The sequence below is a fragment of the Stenella coeruleoalba genome (assembly GCF_951394435.1).
Source record: "Stenella coeruleoalba genome assembly, chromosome: 15".
Taxonomy (NCBI): domain Eukaryota; kingdom Metazoa; phylum Chordata; class Mammalia; order Artiodactyla; family Delphinidae; genus Stenella; species Stenella coeruleoalba.
The window spans coordinates 16446400-16465892 of NC_137161.1; the positions used below are offsets into that span (position 1 = coordinate 16446400).

The 19493-nt window shown below is 43.5% G+C and overlaps 1 protein-coding gene across 2 annotated transcripts in view; it reads right to left on the reverse strand.

Annotated features, from left to right (window-relative positions):
* IFT52 (intraflagellar transport 52) overlaps positions 1-19493 on the reverse strand; it is a 34926-nt gene that overhangs the window by 5796 nt on the left and 9637 nt on the right. The window contains exons 6-12 of one of the 2 annotated variants that reach the window (XM_079945006.1): positions 19250-19321; positions 15082-15208; positions 11656-11742; positions 10292-10360; positions 6018-6172; positions 2025-2112; positions 907-1015 (exon numbers count right to left, since the gene is read on the reverse strand). In XM_079945006.1, coding sequence (XP_079801132.1) covers positions 907-1015; positions 2025-2112; positions 6018-6172; positions 10292-10360; positions 11656-11742; positions 15082-15208; positions 19250-19321 — 707 coding nt within the window. The remainder of the gene's footprint in view (positions 1-906; positions 1016-2024; positions 2113-6017; positions 6173-10291; positions 10361-11655; positions 11743-15081; positions 15209-19249; positions 19322-19493) is intronic. The other variant, XM_079945007.1, reaches the window with a different exon arrangement.

The window sequence follows — 19493 nt, forward strand, 5'->3', positions numbered from 1 at the left end:
GTGTCTGACATTGAACTATTTTCATTTTTGCACATTCCTTTCTGGTCTTTGAGCACATATAGATGTTCACATAGTTGGGATCCTACTCTAAGTGCAGTTTTATATCTGCTTTCTTCATTTAGGAATCTCAGTGTCACCCCCTGGCCTTTGTAAGCCTCTTTTATAATGACTACATATTGTCCCACTGATTGAATGTGGTGCAATTTACTACCATTTCCCTGTGAGTGAACACTAAGGCCAACCGTATTTTATTTTTTAATAAGTAATGTCGTAGTCATCTGTGTACCTTCATTTATCTCCCTAGGTTAGATTCCCAGGAGTGGGGTCACTGCCTCAATTTTCTGTCTCCGAATCCATGTGTGCAGGCCCACCTGCTGTGCTGGAGGAAGGGCATGTCAGGAGGAGCACGGGGCTGAGAGTCGGGACCACCACTCACCCTGCAGCTGTGCAGCCCGGAGCCTCATTTCCTCACCCACGGGTCAGGGTGGGCACACTTGACTCTCTCTAGAATCCCTTCCAATTTGAAGTCTCTGTAATTCTCTTGGCCCTGACTGAATTTTTTTATTCAACGGCTCCTGTGACCAATGGCCTAGGTTTGCTAAGAGGCAGCCAGAGTCAGAATTCATCCTGGGGTCACCCAACAGGTCAGAACTAAAGACACACAGGAATTAAAGCTGAGACCCTGGCCTCTGCCTGGCACCATGTTCTAGCTCACTGAGCTAACTGACCCCTAGGGAAACAAGCCACATCATTCACATGAAATAAACAAAAACTGTGCTTTTATACTTCCATTCACATTCTGTTCTCCCTAAACAAACGCTACGCTTTCTTTCACGGCAAACCTCAGAAATTCACAACTTAATAAAACTCACAAAAGAAAACAAACAAGAATTTGACCACACTCACACTTATTGGTGATCTGAGCAAGCCGGGCCTTCTCAGAGGAGAACGTCTCATCTAAGTCAAACAGCTCCAGCGGAGGGGGTGATAATTCCCTGAAGCTAGGAGGGAAAACCTAAAAGGCAATAAAGTCTTTCATGAAAGAGCGCATCCAAAGCCATAACTGACGGTGATGAGATGTAAGGAAAATAAGACGAAGAACCGCCCAGCGCCCATCACCTCCTTCCGCCCTAACCCATGAGGCCACGGCAAGCAAGACGGCGGCCCAGTGCAAGCAACCCAGTAGAACCAGCTCCAAGCAAGCCACCAAACTCGCCAAGCTGATGTACCAGCGCCCTTGCATGTACCAACTCATGCAAGGACACACAGCTTGGGGCTTATCCGGCTTATTTGCATTTTGTGCAAATTTGTGTTGAACACTTGACTGCATGAGTCGTTTCTCATCTGATGATGAGTTCTTCAGGGACAGAAATTGGGGAAACAGATGTAGATTAATGTAGAAAGTGCTGAACCTATAGCCAGAATTTGCAGGTATGAGGCAGTGGTGTGCTGATAAATGTTGAGCTATCACTCAAAACAAGAGGCCTCATCTGTAGCATTTGTCATTTCCTGTTTTGTAAACACTTCCACTGTGGCCGATTTTCAGGTTACCAAGGTGAAGCCAACTGGCTCATAACCTTCCAGAATGTGGTGGGATAAGACAATTTTGAAGGCAAGTGGAACTCACACTGGACTAGAATGTTGAAAAATAACCTATAGACACATGACTGTCCCCTGGGCTCTTAGAACTGTGCTGTGAATCTGAGTGCCCGTTGCCTGGAGAGCTCAAAGCTTTCTAGCACAAAGCTCTTCCTCCTTTTCAGCCAGGTGTTCTCATACATGCCCTTCAACCCCACAAGACAGGAAACGTTTAACAGCCAGAGAGGTCCACACCCGTGATTCCTCAGTTGGGAACTACACCAAATGGAAGTCCCTGTAGAATACTAACAGGTTTGGTCTCTATGCATGTTTTGAGCCAGAGAAACATGACCCCATGAGGAAGCCAGCCCCACACGAGGCCAGCTGGTGAGGGAGGGGCAAACAGTGGGGCTCCGCGGCAGGATGCCCCCCACACACCCACTGACCGCTGGCTGAAGGGCTGGCAGCGGCGTCTCAAACTGAGGTTGGATGAGCTGGAGAGGTTCATGTTTCACGTTTAGCTGTTCGTGAGCCCTGTGTTAAGAAGAAGATAAAAAAGCAGGAATCAAGATGAGACACTGATGCAAAGCATGTCTAACTGATCTCACGGTGCTCGTCTCCAACGATCAGGAGGCTCAGCACTTTGGCAAAAAAAATAAAAATCACACAAAATGTATTGTTACACATAACGTAATGATCCTTTCAGGAATCTTCTCTACTGCAACAGACGGCATGACTTTATTGAGAACTGAAGGGAAAGTTCATTCAAGTTTCCTGTCAGGCTTCTCCTAAATAGGCTTTTAATTTTTACCCACTGGACACCGTGAATCTTGTAACTCACTGTGTTTCCTTATTTGTTTTCACCATCAAGAGACAGGAGTCAAATCTGAAGTCTGCTTCTGGCGACTGAACAGATCCACAGGATATGCACTTCTGTGTGCTCATTCACTCCACAAACATCTACTGAACACCTACTGTGTACCAGGCAGTTTTATCTGCCAGGAGTACGGCAGCAGGGGAAAAAAGAGACCAAGGCAGGCCCTCATGGGACTGACATTCTAGCGGAAGAGAGACACACAATAAACAAAAGCCAAGATGCCAGGGATTAATAAGCATTAGGAAGAAAAGCAAATCTGGAGAGAGGGACAGAGACAGGGAAGGGGCAGGGAGTGGGGCTTTGCCAGAGCAGCCCTGAGTGAGGGGAGGGGCAGGTCAGGCAGTCTCCCTCAGAGGCGTCCCAGGCAGAGGCCAGAGCAAGAAGAGGGAAAGGGGAGCGAGACATTTTCACGGAACAGCAGGGCAGCCAGAGCAGCTGTGGCGGAGTGAGAACGGCACGAAGGAGTTAATGGAGTCAAGGGCTGACCTTCCCCCACGGTAGTTTTTTTATTGCGGCTTCCCCTTTGCCTCCGTCCTCCCAAACCTTAATTTGACCTTCTGCATCGGGGTATAGATTGTACAAGCTCTGTGACCTCCTCTGGGAATGAGGCAAATTAAAATATACTCACTCACCCAACTTAAATTGTGTGCTCATCTGTGGCCTTTCAAAATTCATCTAAGCAAGCAAATGCCAAGGGGTGTGGACAAAGTTCATGACTGTTTCTCTGTAGGGGTGCTCTGAGAAAGGAGACAGGTCTATGACCGCAGAAAGATGGCTAGCTGAGCTTATGCCGCCACCACCTCCACTAGTCCAAGATGCTTGGGGAGCGTCTATCCTAGCAATGAGCAGATGATCCCCACGGAGAGAAGAGAAATAATTTTTCTTGAGCATCTACCACATGCCACGTGCTGTGCCTGACCCTGTGGGAGGCACTTACTTAATGTAATCCTCAAAACAGCCCTGGACAGTGGGTGTAATCTCTTCCAGAAGAGGAAACAGAGGTATAGAGTTGAAGTAGCTCCCCAAGGTCATGTGCTTAGGAAGCAACAAAGGCAAGGTCAAGAACTCAGACCTGGCTAATCCCTGCCAACCAGAAGCCCCACGACTCAGTCTACCCAGATGGCAGAATTAGAGGCAGTTCTAAGCTAAAGGTTCTAGTACCCACACACAAAGAACCCTGATGCCAAGTCCTGGCCTTGGTCATTCTAGCCATGACATTCTGTTTTCTGTCCCTAGGTAGAGCTGAGTGTGCTGAAGCCCTGTGTAAGTAATAAAATAAATTCCATTAAGTCTTCCCTTTCTCCACTCGGCTCACCACCTGCCCAAATCGTCCTCCTACTAGTAGCCAACATGTACTTGATGGCGGTGGGGAATGGGTGGAGAAGCTAATCTTAAAAGCAAGCAAAACCTAATTCAGAAAGATGATCAATATGGGAAAAGGGCAAGAATAAATGCCACTGCTACACACAAATCTGTGAAATGGGGCTGCTCTATATTCCAGAATACTCTGGCCTGACCTCTGGTGGTGCATTTTCACCGCCCATGTCTCACTCTGCATTCCACCATGAACTCTGAGGGCAGGGACCGCCACACTGTTTGTCTCTACCTCGCACCCCACAGGCATCAATAAAGACCGGCTGGACAAATGAAGTCACTTCAGAGCAATACCCTACAGCTGACATAAATATTTAATGACGAATGCAATTTTTACTCAAAAAGAGAAACTGCATTCAAAAGTTGTTACATGTGAATAAAAATACCTAAGAGCTCCATACAGAAACTGTAAACCAGTAACTCCTGCCCTTTGCTGTGGTATGAAAGACAAATACAATTAAAGGAGCCGTCCAAGCCTCTGAAACATCCACCACCTGACTCTGCCGACACTAAAATAGCAGACAGTTCCAATCGGTCCCTCATTCAACACTGAAGAATGGTCGTGATGGCCTGGCCCACCTGCATCAGGAGAGAAGCAAGTCAAAACGGCAGAAGCCGGTCGGACTGGAAGCAGCCAGTGGAGCTGCCTGATGGAACTTTTGTTATCCTAAGAAAAGCCCTGAGTTAGAAGGAGAACATCAGAGCTCAAAACCAAAGTGCAAATGAAGAGCCAAATGTGCAGGCAGGACTTACAACCTGGCTGCCACCCGCAGGCTGCAGGTGGTGAGGGGGTGACAGAGATGCCTCGGCAGCTCTGGGGGTGTCAGTGTTGTCCTCTTTTTCAGAGACTCTCTAACTTCCTACAGTAATAAATCTCCAGATAATTTCTTCCCAGGTTCAGGGTTAGGAGCGGCTGGATGCAAATTCAGGTGCCACCAAAACCTAGCCGCGTGACCTTAAGCAACTCGCTTACTTTTTCTGTGCCTCAGTGTCCTCATACGTAAAACAGGGATAATAACTGTATTGTGATTAGTACATGATAAAGCAACGTACATAAAAAAATTAACACGGTACTTGTTAGGAGTCAAGGCTAAATGCAGTTCAAATGGCAACTAGGAATGAACTTCCTTGCCTGGACATACCCTGCCTTTGCTCAGAAAGCAACCTCCCTGCAGAATGTTCTCTCCCAACACCCCAAACCATCTCCTGAAATCCTCTCACCCCTTAAAGTGCGCCATCCATCAGAGGGCCAAGCAGACATAAGTCACCCAGAAATGTTTTTTGAAATCCTCAATGCCTGGCTAAAACGGCACCTCTTTCTTAAAGCCTTCCCTGCTCACCCCAGTCAGAATCGAATTCTCTTTCCTCACTATGCCATGGCCTCCAGTTTTACATTTCACATTTAGCATTAGATTAACCTTGCATCACAGCTTTTGTCTGTCTCCTCCATAAAACCATACACTTTAGGTACGGTGCTCAGCACAGTCAGAGCTCTGTGAGTGCTTGATGACCTTGAACATAAGTACAGGGCCAGGACGTTAGACAATCATCTGTAGCTGTGCCTTCAGCCTTTGGTTTATCCAGATGTAGATCCTGTGCCAGGCCAGAGATGCTCAAAAAGTGTTAGGCCCTGCCCCTGTTGTTAGGGATGCAGAACACCACCAACAAAGCCGGCATGAAACAGAGTCAAGGACTGGCCTGAAAGACACTCAGGCCTGGCTTGAGATCCCTGCTCCCACCGTGGGAGAATCCTTTCCCTCTCTAAACCTCAGTTTCCTCAGCTGGAAGTGAGGCAGGTAACTCAGAGGACCACTGAAAGTATTAAATGAAGGGACAGTGTGGAGTGCTTACAGGGTGACTGCCCACCTCGGTTTACTGAGGGGGGTCTCTGGGACGTGGGACTCCCTGTGCTCAGACCAGGAATGTCCTGGGCAAACCGGAACAAGTTGGTTTCTCTAAATGTCCAATACAGAGCCTGGAACACAGCAGGAACTGACAACTGCTAGCAGTTTCCTCTGTATTGAGCCCCGCCCCAAACTCCCAGCTGTCTCGGCCAACCTCCTCACAGGTCTGAGAACACGTTTTGCACACCGCAATTGCCGTGCCCCTAACTCCCGCCCCCAGGCTAGTGTTTTCAAACCGAACACTCAATGGCGTGCAGAGCAGCTGAGAGAGCCGAGGTACTGACTTGATGACCTTGGGGAGGGAAGTGGTATCCAGCTGGTAGATGGACAGGTCGAAGAGCGTGGTGAAGTCCCGAGGGTTCTCATCGCCCTCCTGGAGACACACTCGCAGCCGCTCGGACAGGGTGGCCGTGTCGGGCAGCATCATGTAGTCGGAAATCTGAAAGCCACAAGAGGGTTCCTTTCAGCATAGCAGGGGCAAGAATTTACTCTGTCTGGTCTCCAGCGCCTCAGGTCTAAATTTGCAATATTTCTACTCTCTTGCTAAGACATCTCACTGTTCATGATCACTGACAACTAAAGCTTAAATAAGCCACTCTCGGTGGAAAGAAGGACAAAGGTCACCTGGGTAATCCCCAACGCTGACAAAACCCAGCTCTGCAATGATTCATGCTGGTCCGCACACAGCTGAATATGGCTGGAGAAACGCACAACCCTGCTGACTGGTCTCCTTTTCATTACACACTGATCTTGAGTGCTCAGCCATCAACTAAATTCTCAAGTTCATTCCCTTTTCCCATTCTCGTAGGCAACACTTTCCTTCTGTCACTTCAACCATCTAATATGATTTTCTATCTCTTAATTTTAGCTGATGATCTTATTTTCTACATCAGTGAGAAAAAAGACACAATCATAAAAGAAAGTCCACAAGCTACCATTTCAACATCTATCCTCTCTCCACCCACTAGCATCTGGGCCGTACACTCTGCTTTCTCTCCTGTCCTGTGTTCGAACCACCTGTGACCCCAGCACAGACAACCCCTCCTTGGACACTAGACCCCAGCCCTTCTCACCTAGCCAAGGACATGCCTGCAGCACTGCTGAGAACCCTTAATGATGACATGTACTGTCTGCTGGTAACAGTAAAAGACCGGGAAAACCTAAATAACCATCAATAGGAGACTGGTTAAATATACCACAGTACAAATAATGGAAAATTCAGTTTTCAAAAAACAAAACAAAAAACAATCGAAAGAAAGCTCTTTATGAATACGTACAGAAAAACCTCCAAGACATCCTGGTAACTGTGAAAAGCAAGCTGCTAGACAGTGTATATACAAAGCGTACACAGCACCATTTGGGTAAAACAAGGGGGAAGGAGAGCACACACATATGCGTATCCATCTCTATATAAAACCTCTCTGGAAGAACATACAAGAAACTGCTAAGACTGCTGTCACTGCGGAGGGGAACCAAGTGGCTGGGCAAAGACAGAAGGAAGACTGTTCATTGCGTATGCTTTTGAATTCCAAACTATGTGAAGGCATTACCTAGTCGAGCAATAAATTGAAGTTTAAATAAATGCATGCTGGCAACCAGGAGTCTGTGTATTCCTAATTTCCCTTTGAACTGCATTTAGCCTTGACTTCTAACAAGGCCAACTTGGTGATAGTTTTAAAAACTGGTCTCTGAAGTCACCCACAACATACTGTTCCACATTCTCCAGAGCCAGCACTTGGGGAAACGTGCCTGAGCGTGACGGAAATGAGACGTCAAGACAAACAGGCTCACTTTTCCCTATATCCCAAGTGTCGAAAACTCCCCCAATTCTCAAACTTTTTTTTTAGACAAGAAACAAGGGAGAAGCGTCAACAAATCAATGCCCTTCCTAGCACTATCTGGCTGTTGTAGAGGCTTCAGCCCTCTAACAGGACAGGGATGAAGGTGAGAGCAGTAACAAGGGCGCTGACTACGGCAGAACACACACTCGGGTCACGGCACAGAGGTAAGTATGGGCCCAGCAATCCCAAAGGTCCCGTGGCTGATTCTTAGCTCCGCACAGAAGCCTGCTACAAAATCCTGGTTCAGACAAGTAGCAAGGACTTAGATGTCCAGACAGAAACATAAAAAGAGTGCTCCCCAGGGAGATCAGCTTGGCGCTTTGTGACCACCTTGAGGGGTGGGATAGGGAGGGTGAGAGGGAGACGCAAGAGGGAGGAGATGTGGGGATATATGTATAGCTGATTCACTTTGTTATAAAGCAGAAACTAACACACCACTGTAAAGCAATTATACCCCAATAAAGATGTTAAAATAAATAAATAAATAAAAATAAATAAAAAGAGTGCTCCCAAGACCACTGGTTTTCATGACTTCCTGGCAGATTTTGAGGTTAAAACTTGTTATGTAAATTCCTTCAGCTCTTTATCAGACTATTATTTTATTAAATATCATTTGAAACTGGGCTATTGTCTGGGTTTGAAACCCATTCCAACATAATAAGATCTGATGTGAAATCACAGGAAGTTTAGATTTTCAGAATTTCTTACTGTACAATGTTACCGGGTCCAGTGTTTTACTTTCCAAAGCCTTACAATACAAAGAATGTTTTTCACCAGGTCTCACAACTGGAAGATATACGAAACTGCACGGTTTTAGAGAAAGGCCTTAACAACACTCCCCTCCTCTGGTTTCTACTGATGCTTCTTCCCTTTGGAACCAGCCCAGTGTCACACGTGGTGGAGTGTGAACAACAGAGCAGTAGAAAAGGCTCAGGCTCCGGAATCAGCCTGAAGTGGGCATTAAGAATGGCTTGAGCAGGTATTAATCGAAGTGGGAACCTTGAAGAATTTACTTACTTCAGCTTCCTCAGCTAGAAAACAGGAATGACAGAAACTTAGCAGGAGCAAAGTGGCCACACAGGACAGGAGCAGATGCAGCACCTCTTAGTGCTGCTTCCCTCGACCCACGACACTCTAAGTAGGATTGGCGGCTGTCAAAGATGCCGTCCACTCAGAGTTGGGTCCTGTGAGACCTGAAAAGCGAATTCCTGGCTGTACCCCAATTCTTCTGTTTTGGGGGCGAACATCACTTTTTAGGAGAAATTTAAGCAAAATAGCTCCACACTTAATGTTTCCAGGTAAGGGAGTATTTTAGACATAGGGCGCTCGCGTTTGCTAACCCTAGTCAGCCCCTGGGTTTCCCAGAGAAGTCAGTCCTCAGCTGAGGGCAGGAGCAGTCAGCGGGCAGCCATTTCTGATGGCCTCTGCCCACCTCCTGCTACCTATCGCCAAGAAATCACTTTCCTGACATTTCAGAGTTTAAGAAACACAGAACTAAAGGAAGAACGAGTAGACTTTGAATTAGGAGACCTGGGTTTGAGTCCCAGCTCTGTAATTGCTTGCTCTTTGGGCATATTACAATCCTGAAGAATTCAGTTTCCTCATCTGTAAAATGAGAATCAGACCATCTACCTCCCAGGGCTGTGGTGAGGTTTAAACAGGATGATTTATGTGGAAGTATGTGATATACAGTGCTTGGTAGATAATAAATACAAGAGTTTTTTTTTAACGTCTTGATAGATATATAGCCCTTTTTACAGCCTTTAGTTTAACAAGTAAATTTACATCTATTCATTTAGGCCTCACAATTATCCTGTGAGACAAAGAACACAGGTATTAGTGTTCCCAAAACTAATGAGAAAACTAAGATGAAAAAGGTCCGAAATAACCTGCTTAAGGTCCCAGGGCTCATGGTGGAGTGGGACCCAGAATGTAGTTACTGGTTCCTAGTCCAGTGCTGGTCTCACCACTCTTATTTGTCTGATAAGTATTATCATAATGCCCTTAGGATTGTTATTCCTAAAGGCAACAAAATGAGAGTTTAAAACTTAAATTCTGATGATCTTTGTTTCTTCATGAAAAAATTAGTTTTTTACCCTTCATATTTTTGAAAGAAGTATTTCTCTACAGATACTGACTCTGAAAGTTTGGGCCAGAAGGCATAAATTAAATTCCAATTATTACATATACAGAGAGAGGCTCCCACCCCACTGAACTCTATGACGAATTATATAATTCATTGATTTATTATTTTTTTACAACATGGCCTTCGTCTTGCCAAAAAGCATCACTCCTTGGGCTTCCCTGGTGGCGCAGTGGTTGAGAATCTGCCTGCTAATACAGGGGACACGGGTTCGAGCCCTGGTCTGGGAAGATCCCACATGCCGCGGAGCAACTGGGCCTGTGAACCACAACTACTGAGCCTGCGCATCTGGAGCCTGTGCTCCATAACAAGAGAGGCCACGATTGTGAGAGGCCTGCGCACTGCGATGAAGAGCGGCCCCTGCTTGCCACAACTAGAGAAAGCCCTCGCACAGAAACGAAGACCCAACAGAGCCAAAAATAAATAAATAAATTTAAAAAGCATCACTTCTTGCCATCTGTCTAACAGATAAAGTAAGAGATAGATATTCCTTTGGAACTGTTAGAAGTGGTGCTGAGAAGCTGGACCCATTTTTCATTTCAAAGTTTTTTTTTAATGATTCACAACCTCCTACCTCTGGGTCCTCAGCATCAATCTGGTTTAGGTGGATGTCTCCTGTTGTGAGCCACTGGAAAACAACATCCTAAATTAAAAAAAGTAAACACAGAATTACCCATTTGGTTATTTGAGAAAGCTGAGGGCAGGACTAGGGAATTAAACCAATCAGGAAAAATGATAAAGGGAAAGAGAATACCCACCAGTGATTTGAAAAAGTGTAGCCACCCTTATCTTGGTGAAATAATATGAAAACTGAAAAGTCTTCCTTACCCTAGTGCCATTTTTATTATTGGAAATTTATCATTTATCTTAGGGCACTCTAACCTTTAATCACCAGCCAGAATTTATTAAAATTTGTTCATCGTTCTGAAACAATCCCTGTGTAATGTGCTGATGACAGTCTGGACTTAAAAAGTACAATATAATAAGATGCCCCCAGAATGTGATAAAGACGCTGGAACTTCGTGTAGATTCTACAGAAACAAGATCCTTTTTTTTTTTTTTGGCCGCAGCTCACAGCTTGTGGGATCTTAGTTCCCCAACCAGGGACTGAAACCAAGCCCTCGGCAGTGAAAGTGCAGAGTCCTAACCACCAGACCGCCAAGGAATTCCCAGAAACGAGATCTTAAATCAATCTCTCAATAAGACAATAATCCTTAAGGCTGAAGGAACTTATTTCATTAATGAGAAAGCTCAGTGGGACCTTCTCCCTCTGGTTGAGTGAGTCACCGGCATCACGCCAACATCCAGCTCTGGCCTGCACCCCGTCACCCTTCATAGGACATGTTTCCTTTGCACTTGCCATGCCTTTCCCTCCTTCCCCGCCTCAATCAGGGACAGTCCTATCATAACCCCTCCTAAATCCCACTGTGCTGGCCAGCCCCTCCCCCCACTGACACCTTCCCTGCCTTCATTCAGGTCCTTGCTCCTTCTCTGCCAGCCTAACTGGCTCCAGATTGCCCTCTCCCTTCCATCTTCTGCATTCACAGATCTGACTATGCCCAAGGCTCTGGACACTCTACAAGGGCTCCCCGTGGCTTTTCGAAGAAAGTTTGAGTTCCTAGGCTATACGGGAGGCCCGGCTTGGGTCTGCTCCTCCCCACTTCTCCAGGGTGGCTCCCAGCCCAGGGTGGTGTGCTTAGAAACACTCGCCACGTCCTTCTGGATTTACTTCTCTGTCTCTCACATTCTCTCTCAGGGTCCTATATACTTTTTTAGAGCAGAGACTATGCCTGAATCATCTTTGTATCCTTAGTGCCTGGTGTATAATGGGTTCTGAATAGCTGGTTTTAAATGACTAGATGAACGCAGCAGTACTTTTTTTTTTTAATGACAGGAAAATCATACATATTATTCATTAGATGAAAGAGAAGAGCTTACCATGATTTTGCTGTTTTCTTCTTTATCCAAATATTGGTCACTGAACATGTGACATGAGCCAAGCACTGCCAGTTTCCCACCTTGGTTCTGTTGATGACAAAGCAGTGTCAGATATTCAGATCCCAAAATGTACCACGTGCATTTCAGTCCCCAAACACTTATCATTACAACCACGTGAGCAAATGTCTTATATACTAAGAAGTGCCAATTCACTTGCGTATTTTAATGGTCTAGAAATGTCAATTACCACAACGCCTATATTGCAACCTGCTTCTCAATTCAGACACTTCTTTACCCTTCAATTTGACATTAACAGAAAGCAGTGTGAATTCGTTCGACAGTATTTTCCCATTGTTAGTGAAATTATAAATGAATATCATAATCTTAAAGGAAAAAACAGACAAATCCATAGATAATCTATAAAGATTTAGACATTTATGAATACCAAAAAACAGTATTTAAGATCCAAACAGAAAACCAAGCCACAAGCATGAAAAATTCACAAAAGAAACAACTGGTTAATAATAAAAACTTTAATATTAGTAATTTTAAAAAAACAAAACAAAGTACTTTTTCCTATCAGATTAATAAGAAAAACATGACTATAAACAGTGTTGGTCAGGTTTAGTGAAGTAACTTCTTTGACACAACGTTGCTGAAACTGTCAACAAACGCAACAAAGCAGTATAAAATATACCAAAAACTCTGCACAACTTTATAGTCATAATCACAAAAGATTAGAAACAAATCCAAATGTCCACCCACAGAAATACGGTTAAGAATAATGGAACCTCCCCCAGTTGTTAAATTATATATTAGAAAGGTTTCTCAATAATATGGGAAAATGCTTCTGTCATAACATTAGGCTAAAAAAAAAGTGTACCATCAATTGTACAGCTATTGGAGCTTAAAGCCTGTGAGGCAAGTAAACAGAAATGAGGCACAAGCAAAAGTGGGAGAAAATGATCAGAACGTCAGCCTGGGCTGCCTCAGAGCAGTGCATCTCTGCATTTAAAAAACTTTCTACAATGAGCATATATTATTTTTGTAATGAGAAAACAAACAGTGCAATATTAAAAACACAAAATGAAATCAGATTTTCTAGCAACATCGCATACAGAGAACAGGCACAACTGCAACCACACTGGGAAAGAATGACACCTAAGCAGAGTTGCTGAGCTACAAATGCACAAATTCTGTAAATAAAACAAAATTTGCAAAACAAACTCTGACCTGTCCCACGTTAAAAGCAAATGCTTCAGAGGAAAAATAATACGATTACTATACCATAACCACTGCAAACAGATAGGTTACTGAGAATAGGAAGTGAATTGGGTGGAATTCTATAGAAATAGCAGGGACGTGACTGAATGAACTGGGCTGCGATCTGAAATCCTGTAGGTGAGTAAATACCTACACCTCTACTCACAGTCAGATTTACATTATCTTTTCCTTAGTATACAGTTGACCCTTGAACAACATGGGTTTGAACTGCATGGGCTCACTTACTAGCGAAATTTTTTCAATAGTAAAGAGTACTGTACTACGCGATCCGTGGTTGGTTGAATTCGCAGATGCACAACCGCATATACAGAGGACTGACTCTGTAACACACGATTTTCCACTGTGCGGAGGGCTGGCACCTCAAACCCCTGCACTGCTCAAGAGTCAACTGTATTTTCTTTTCCCTACCTCATTTATTTCAAATAGATTATACATCGTCCTTTAATCCTTTTATTCTGTCCTGACTGATTCTACCATTGTCTTCAGCTTCCTTTTCCAGCATCTGTCTATAATTTGTTCCAATTAAATAAGAGTATGTCTACTCAAGGACCAATTTGCTCCTTCAATGTTAATGAGTCTATCCCAGTAAACCAAAGACCTAGAAAGGACCATGATAAGCTCAAGGAAGGCAATGGCCCTGGGCAAGGAGGCAGAATGCCCCGGTGCTAGCCTGGCGCTGCTATGGGTTCCAGATGGAGCCTCTCCCTGGGATCACTGCTTCATCTCACCAACAAGAGTGACAGGCAACAACGTCTCTGAAAGATTGTGTTTATAAGGCAGGACTGAAAGCCTATCGGGAGGAGAAAATGGGCTTTAAATAGCTAGGCAATGAGCACATGATAATCTCATGCATTCTAGAAGAATCACCACACTTAGCACAGAATTCTGTACCCAACAGATGCCCCATAAAAATCCACTGATTAAGCCAGGTAAAATCTCTGTGCACAGTTAGAAAATCAAATAATTATAACAGTTCTAGTATTATACTACCAGAGGCCCCTTAAGATGGTGTCTCATTACTTTTGTGCCTATAAACAGACATTTAATGTAAACAGTTATTTCCACGTCTTGAATCATTTAACAACATGTTAATTTGGGTTTTTTTGGCCGTGCCGTGGGGCATGCGGGATCTTAGTTCCCGGACTAAGTTCTGTGTGTTCTTAGTTCTGTGTGTGGAAGCACAGAGTCTTAATCACTAGACCACCAGGGAAGTCCAATAACAGTTTAATTTTAAAACAGTATTTCCTGCTGTTTAGAAGAGACTAACTAGCATTAATAGCTATACCAATTTTGTCTACATATCATCTTTCAAACACAGCGTAGACATTTATTTACTTCCTAATAAAAATGACGTCAGAGCTTTTAAATATGAGAGGGAAAAGTAATACTTAGGTCCCACAAAGAAAAACAGAATCTTGTGTAGCTAGAGACATGCAAGTCTCTGGAGAAAAACTGAGAGGTCAGCTGGTGAATTCCAAGTCTTGGTAGACAGATGAAGGTGAATTCAGCAAACATGAATTAAAAGGCAGTGGATACGTGGGGTGATAATGAGGACGGCTGTGTCCTCTGGGACCACCTGTTCCCACATTTTGTGGGGTTTCCAGGATGAGAATTGAACAACTAGTCTTCTGGCATGTTTTCCTGGGACACACTAAAATACCAGCAGCACAATTCTGTGCACTGTGGTATAGGTTGCTAACTCAACCTTTCTCTGAATGGATTCTCTTATACTGAGGGTGAGAGCTGGTAGTCAGAGACAGTTATACTACAGTGGCCTCATGCTACAGTGGAAAGGCTTTGGATCTAGAATAAGAGCTAGGTATAGTCTTGATTCCATCAATGACTGGACAATCCACTGTTTCCCCATAAGTAAAAGGTAGTTCATTGAAATCCTACTTCACAGGACTATTGTGAAGACCAATGAGAAAATATGGGAGTTCCCTGGTGGTCCGGTGGTTAGGACTCCAAGCTTCCACTGCAGGGGGCATGAGTTCAATCCCTGGTCAGGGAACTAAGATCCCACATAGTGGCGCAGCCAAAAAAAAAAAGAGAAAATATATGAAACCCCATGGAAACTAAAGTAGTTCTTCCTATTTCAGTAATAAAAATTACATATCCACCCTTATCTAAGAAAGGCTGTACCTTCGAGTGATAGAAAGCCAGGATGGGTCTGTTAAGTGGGAAACAGACAGAGCCTGTGGACAGAACAGCCACTGCTGGTTTCATGACACTCAATGTGGCACCAAAAGGATAGACAAAGGTGAGAGCCCTGAAAGAAATAAAGAAATATTCAAGGTTTTTTTTTAATGAATAAAAAATTTTTGAAGGTAATCTCAGTGTTTCTTGAGCAAGTCACAAACAAACAGAAAATATTCTATAAGCTTTGGTTTGTTAATTTAAAATTAGTATCACTCTAGCTACAGGTTTAATAAAGCATTTTAAGAAATGTGAGTATAAATTAACAATTTACAATCGTACGTGTAAATGACTGTAACTGGAAGAACTAAAGTAGCCCCAGCGGAGGAAGAGGAAGAAGAGGGGGCCTCATCTAAGAACTGAACCAGAGCCATACATGAGCCTGCTCTGTGTAACAATGTCTTAGATGTAAATACTTTCCTCTCCCTTATAAATTTGACTGATGTTATCTCTAAGAATGAGTATCTGTCATCAGAAGGGTATGCTACCTGTTGAGTGCTTATATTTATCAATAGAGGCATATATTTATCCCACATTGGACACTTTTACACAGACCTGCTTTGGAGTCCCTCCTCTACTCTCCACTGTCCTAGCAAAGACTGCGAGTGTCTTGAGTGAATCAGTACTTGGGGCAATGTACTCCTAGAAAGGGTGTGGGATGGAGGGGATAAGGGTGGGGTGCAGACCTAGAGGAGGTCAACCCCTGCAGGAGGGGCTAGGGTTTTAGTGAAAGAAAAATGGAGCTCTGCAAAGGTATTTGTTTGAAGGAAGTGTCCTCAGAAAGGAGAAACAAGAATCTTAAAACCAAAGCATACAACTGGAAACCGGGGCAGGGGGGAGGGGGAATGGGCAGAGGGAATATCCATGACGAGTTCCTTATGAAGATTTTAATTTTCCTTTCTCTTAGACCATTCTTTTTAGCTTAAGTTTTAAATTATTTCCTTCCAGTGTTAGTTTTCCCCATCCCTTCAGTAAAGTCTCACCTACCGCTATGATTTCTGTGTCTCATCGTGGTTGAGAAGTGGTACCTGCCCCATGTTCCCCATTCTCCTCCTTCCGCCCCTACCCCAGTAGTATCCCAGTAAGGGGGGTGCAGCCCATGATTTCCAGGACAAGAACAGAAAAAAATGAGCAGTTGCCAAGGAGGAAGAAAAGGTAAGTGGGAGAAACAGTTCTGTGGGTGTCAGGGCACATTCTTCCCCACACCTTCCCCAAATGCACTCAAGGGAGATCATTCTTAAGGAGGAAGGTAGAATGATTATATGACAGAAATTGTCAAGCTATTATTTACACTCCTCTATTTCTTTCATTATTACTAAGAAATCAATCAGACTGACATTTTGATAAGACTTTAAGCATAAGGTTAAACACCCACCCCCAAAACAAATACAGGAGTTTTTCTAACCAAGTGTGAATGAGTAAGATTAGCTGGGAGAGTATATTCCTGGAAGAGGGAGCAGACATGTGAAGGCCCTAAGGTGAGACAGAGCTTGGCATACTTAAGGAATTAGAACAAAGTCAGTGCGGCTTCGGCTGAGTAAGAGAGGGAAAAAGGGACATGATAAAAAATGGGGCTAAATGAGAGCTTGAGACTCCATTAGGTCAAGATATTTCAAAGCACAAAGCAGGACTGCTTATCCCACCTCAAAGCCTCCCAAGACACTGTGCTGCTTCCGGGATGACCCAGGAAATTAGCAACCTGCCATCTGCCCTTCACGACAACTACTGAGGAAGTAATGATGGTCACATCACAGGTAAGGTACAATGCCCTCTATCTTACAGAGCACTTCCACACGTACTGCCACACTGGAGTTTCCCAAGAACTTTGTAAGATTAATACTGTCCCCATTACACAGATATGGCAACTGAAGCTAAGAGTTACTTTGCCCTGGGTCACGCTGCAAGTAAGGCATGAAGTCAGGAACTTCTAAATCCTTCTAACTCCAAGTCCACAGTTCTTTCACTTATTCACCAAGAATCAGATTGTGATTCTTGAATGTCAAAAATGTCAACTTATGATATATGTTGCTATACATTTTCCTCTTTATGACTTTACCTTGGTTTCATACTAAGAAAGGTCTTTTGTACTCTAAGATTACAAAACATTCACCTATAGTTTCTTTTAGTGCTTTTTATGGTTTCATTTTTAATATTTAAAGATTTAATCCATCTGAAATATATTTTGGGGCGTGGCATGAAAATGGAAATGTTTTTCCAAATGATTAGCCAAAATTATACCAGGGCTTCCCTGGTGGCACAGTGGTTGAGAGTCCGCCTGCCAATGCAGGGGACATGGGTTCGTGCCCCGGTCCGGGAAGATCCCACATGCCGCGGAGCGGCTGGGCCCATGAGCCATGGCCACTGAGCCTGCGCGTCTGGAGCCTGTGCTCCGCAATGGGAGAGGCCACACAGTGAGAGGCCCGCGTACCGCAAAAAAAAAAAAAAAAAAAAAAAAAATTATACCATTCATTCCCCAATAATTTGAAATGTCACTTTAACTATAAACTAATAACCCCTACCTTCCACATATTTTGGATCTGATTCTAATTTTTTAATTTATTTTTCACTATTTCTGTATTAGTATCACATTATTCTAACTACTAGAGCTTTGTAATATGCTTTAATTATATAAAAACATTCAACTTCTATGGGGCAAAATACCCCAAAGTAAAAAGGTAAACTGGGAAAAACATTTGCAACACATGGAGGTCTTATAATTGAATAAGAAAAGACAAACTATTAATAGAAAAACAGGCAAAAAAGCAGTGAGCAGGAAATTCACAGAATAAATACAATCAGCCAGTAGACTTTAAAAGCCATCCCATTCATAATAATCAAAGAATTGGGGCTTCCCTGGTGGCGCAGTGGTTAAGAATCCGCCTGCCAACGCAGGGGACATGGGTTCGAGCCCTGGCCCAGGAAGATCCCACATACCGCGGAGCAACTAATCCCGTTCACCACAACTACTGAGCCTGCGCTCTAGAGCCCACGTGCCTAGAGGCTGTGCTCCCAACAAGAGAAGCCACCGCAATGAGAAGCCCGCGCACCGCAACGGAGAGTAGCCCCCGCTCTCCGCAACTAGAGAAAGCCCACGAACAGCAACAAAGACCCAACGCAGCCAAAAATAAAATAAATAAAAATAAATAAACTTATTAAAGAAAAGAAAAAAGAATTGCAAGTTAAAATAAAGTGGTATCATTTTCAACAGAATATTCCATGCTGGCAAGAGAGGGAAAAGGGGCCTGTTCACAGGGACTGTAAATGTTACAAAAGCCTGGAGGGTGACTTGGCAATGCATCGCATTTGGCAATGCTAAGAATCTGGCCTACTAAGATATTAGCATTAAGTGCACAAATTGTACATACAAAGACATTTACTTTGTGCTTTGTTATTTATGATAATATAAAACTGTTTATAATAACAGTAAGGAAAAGAAGTTAAGAGTACAGGCCCTAGAGCAGACTGCCTAGGTTTGAAACTCAGTTCTGACACTTACTAGTCAAGTGAGCTTGGGCAATTAAACTGTTATCTTGTCAACAACCTTATAGGTTGTTGTGAGGATTAAATGAGGTAATAATACATGCCTGTGACACAGTAAGTGCTCAATGAATGTTAGGTGGTATTATTAAACCAAAATATTATAAACTACCTAAATGTTCAATAATAGGAGATTGAGTAGATTAGGATACATCCAGTTTAATCCAGTCATAAAAAGGATAAAGTACCTAACTCTATTTTTATATATGAAAAAAAATTTAAAAATCTGAATACCTTTTTTTTTTTTTTTTTTTGGCCACACAGTGCGGCATGCAGGATCTTAGTTCCTTGACCAGGGATTGAACCCATGCCCCCTGCAGTGGAAGCACGGAGTCCTAACCGCTGGACCGCCAGAGAATTCCCGAAAAAAATCTAAATACTGTTAAGAAGGATTATCTTTGGGGAGAGGGGCATGGATTTACGCCGGAGGACTTCTATTTTCTTCCTTTTGAACTGATCAATCTGGTTTTTGGTGAGAATTACTTTTGTAATCAGAAATGAAAATGCTTCGCTTTGAAAAAGAAAACTCTTCAAATGGCAAATACGCCCTCTTCAGGTGGCCTCAGAAAACACTCACTGGGCATTGTTTCCACTGCTCTCCTCTTCAATGATTCCAGGCACTGCCTTCCCTGCAGCTCGGCTAATTTCCCTTGAAGAAAAAAATTAAAATCTAGTAAACAAAAAATTTTAGGAATTTCACAATCCATTCATTAATAGTAACTATGAATTAGATACAAGTATTGTGCAGACTTGTTCAAAATACCATTCTTAAAAATCAAATAAAGGTACTCCTACACACCTACAGCTCTATTGGGAAGCCT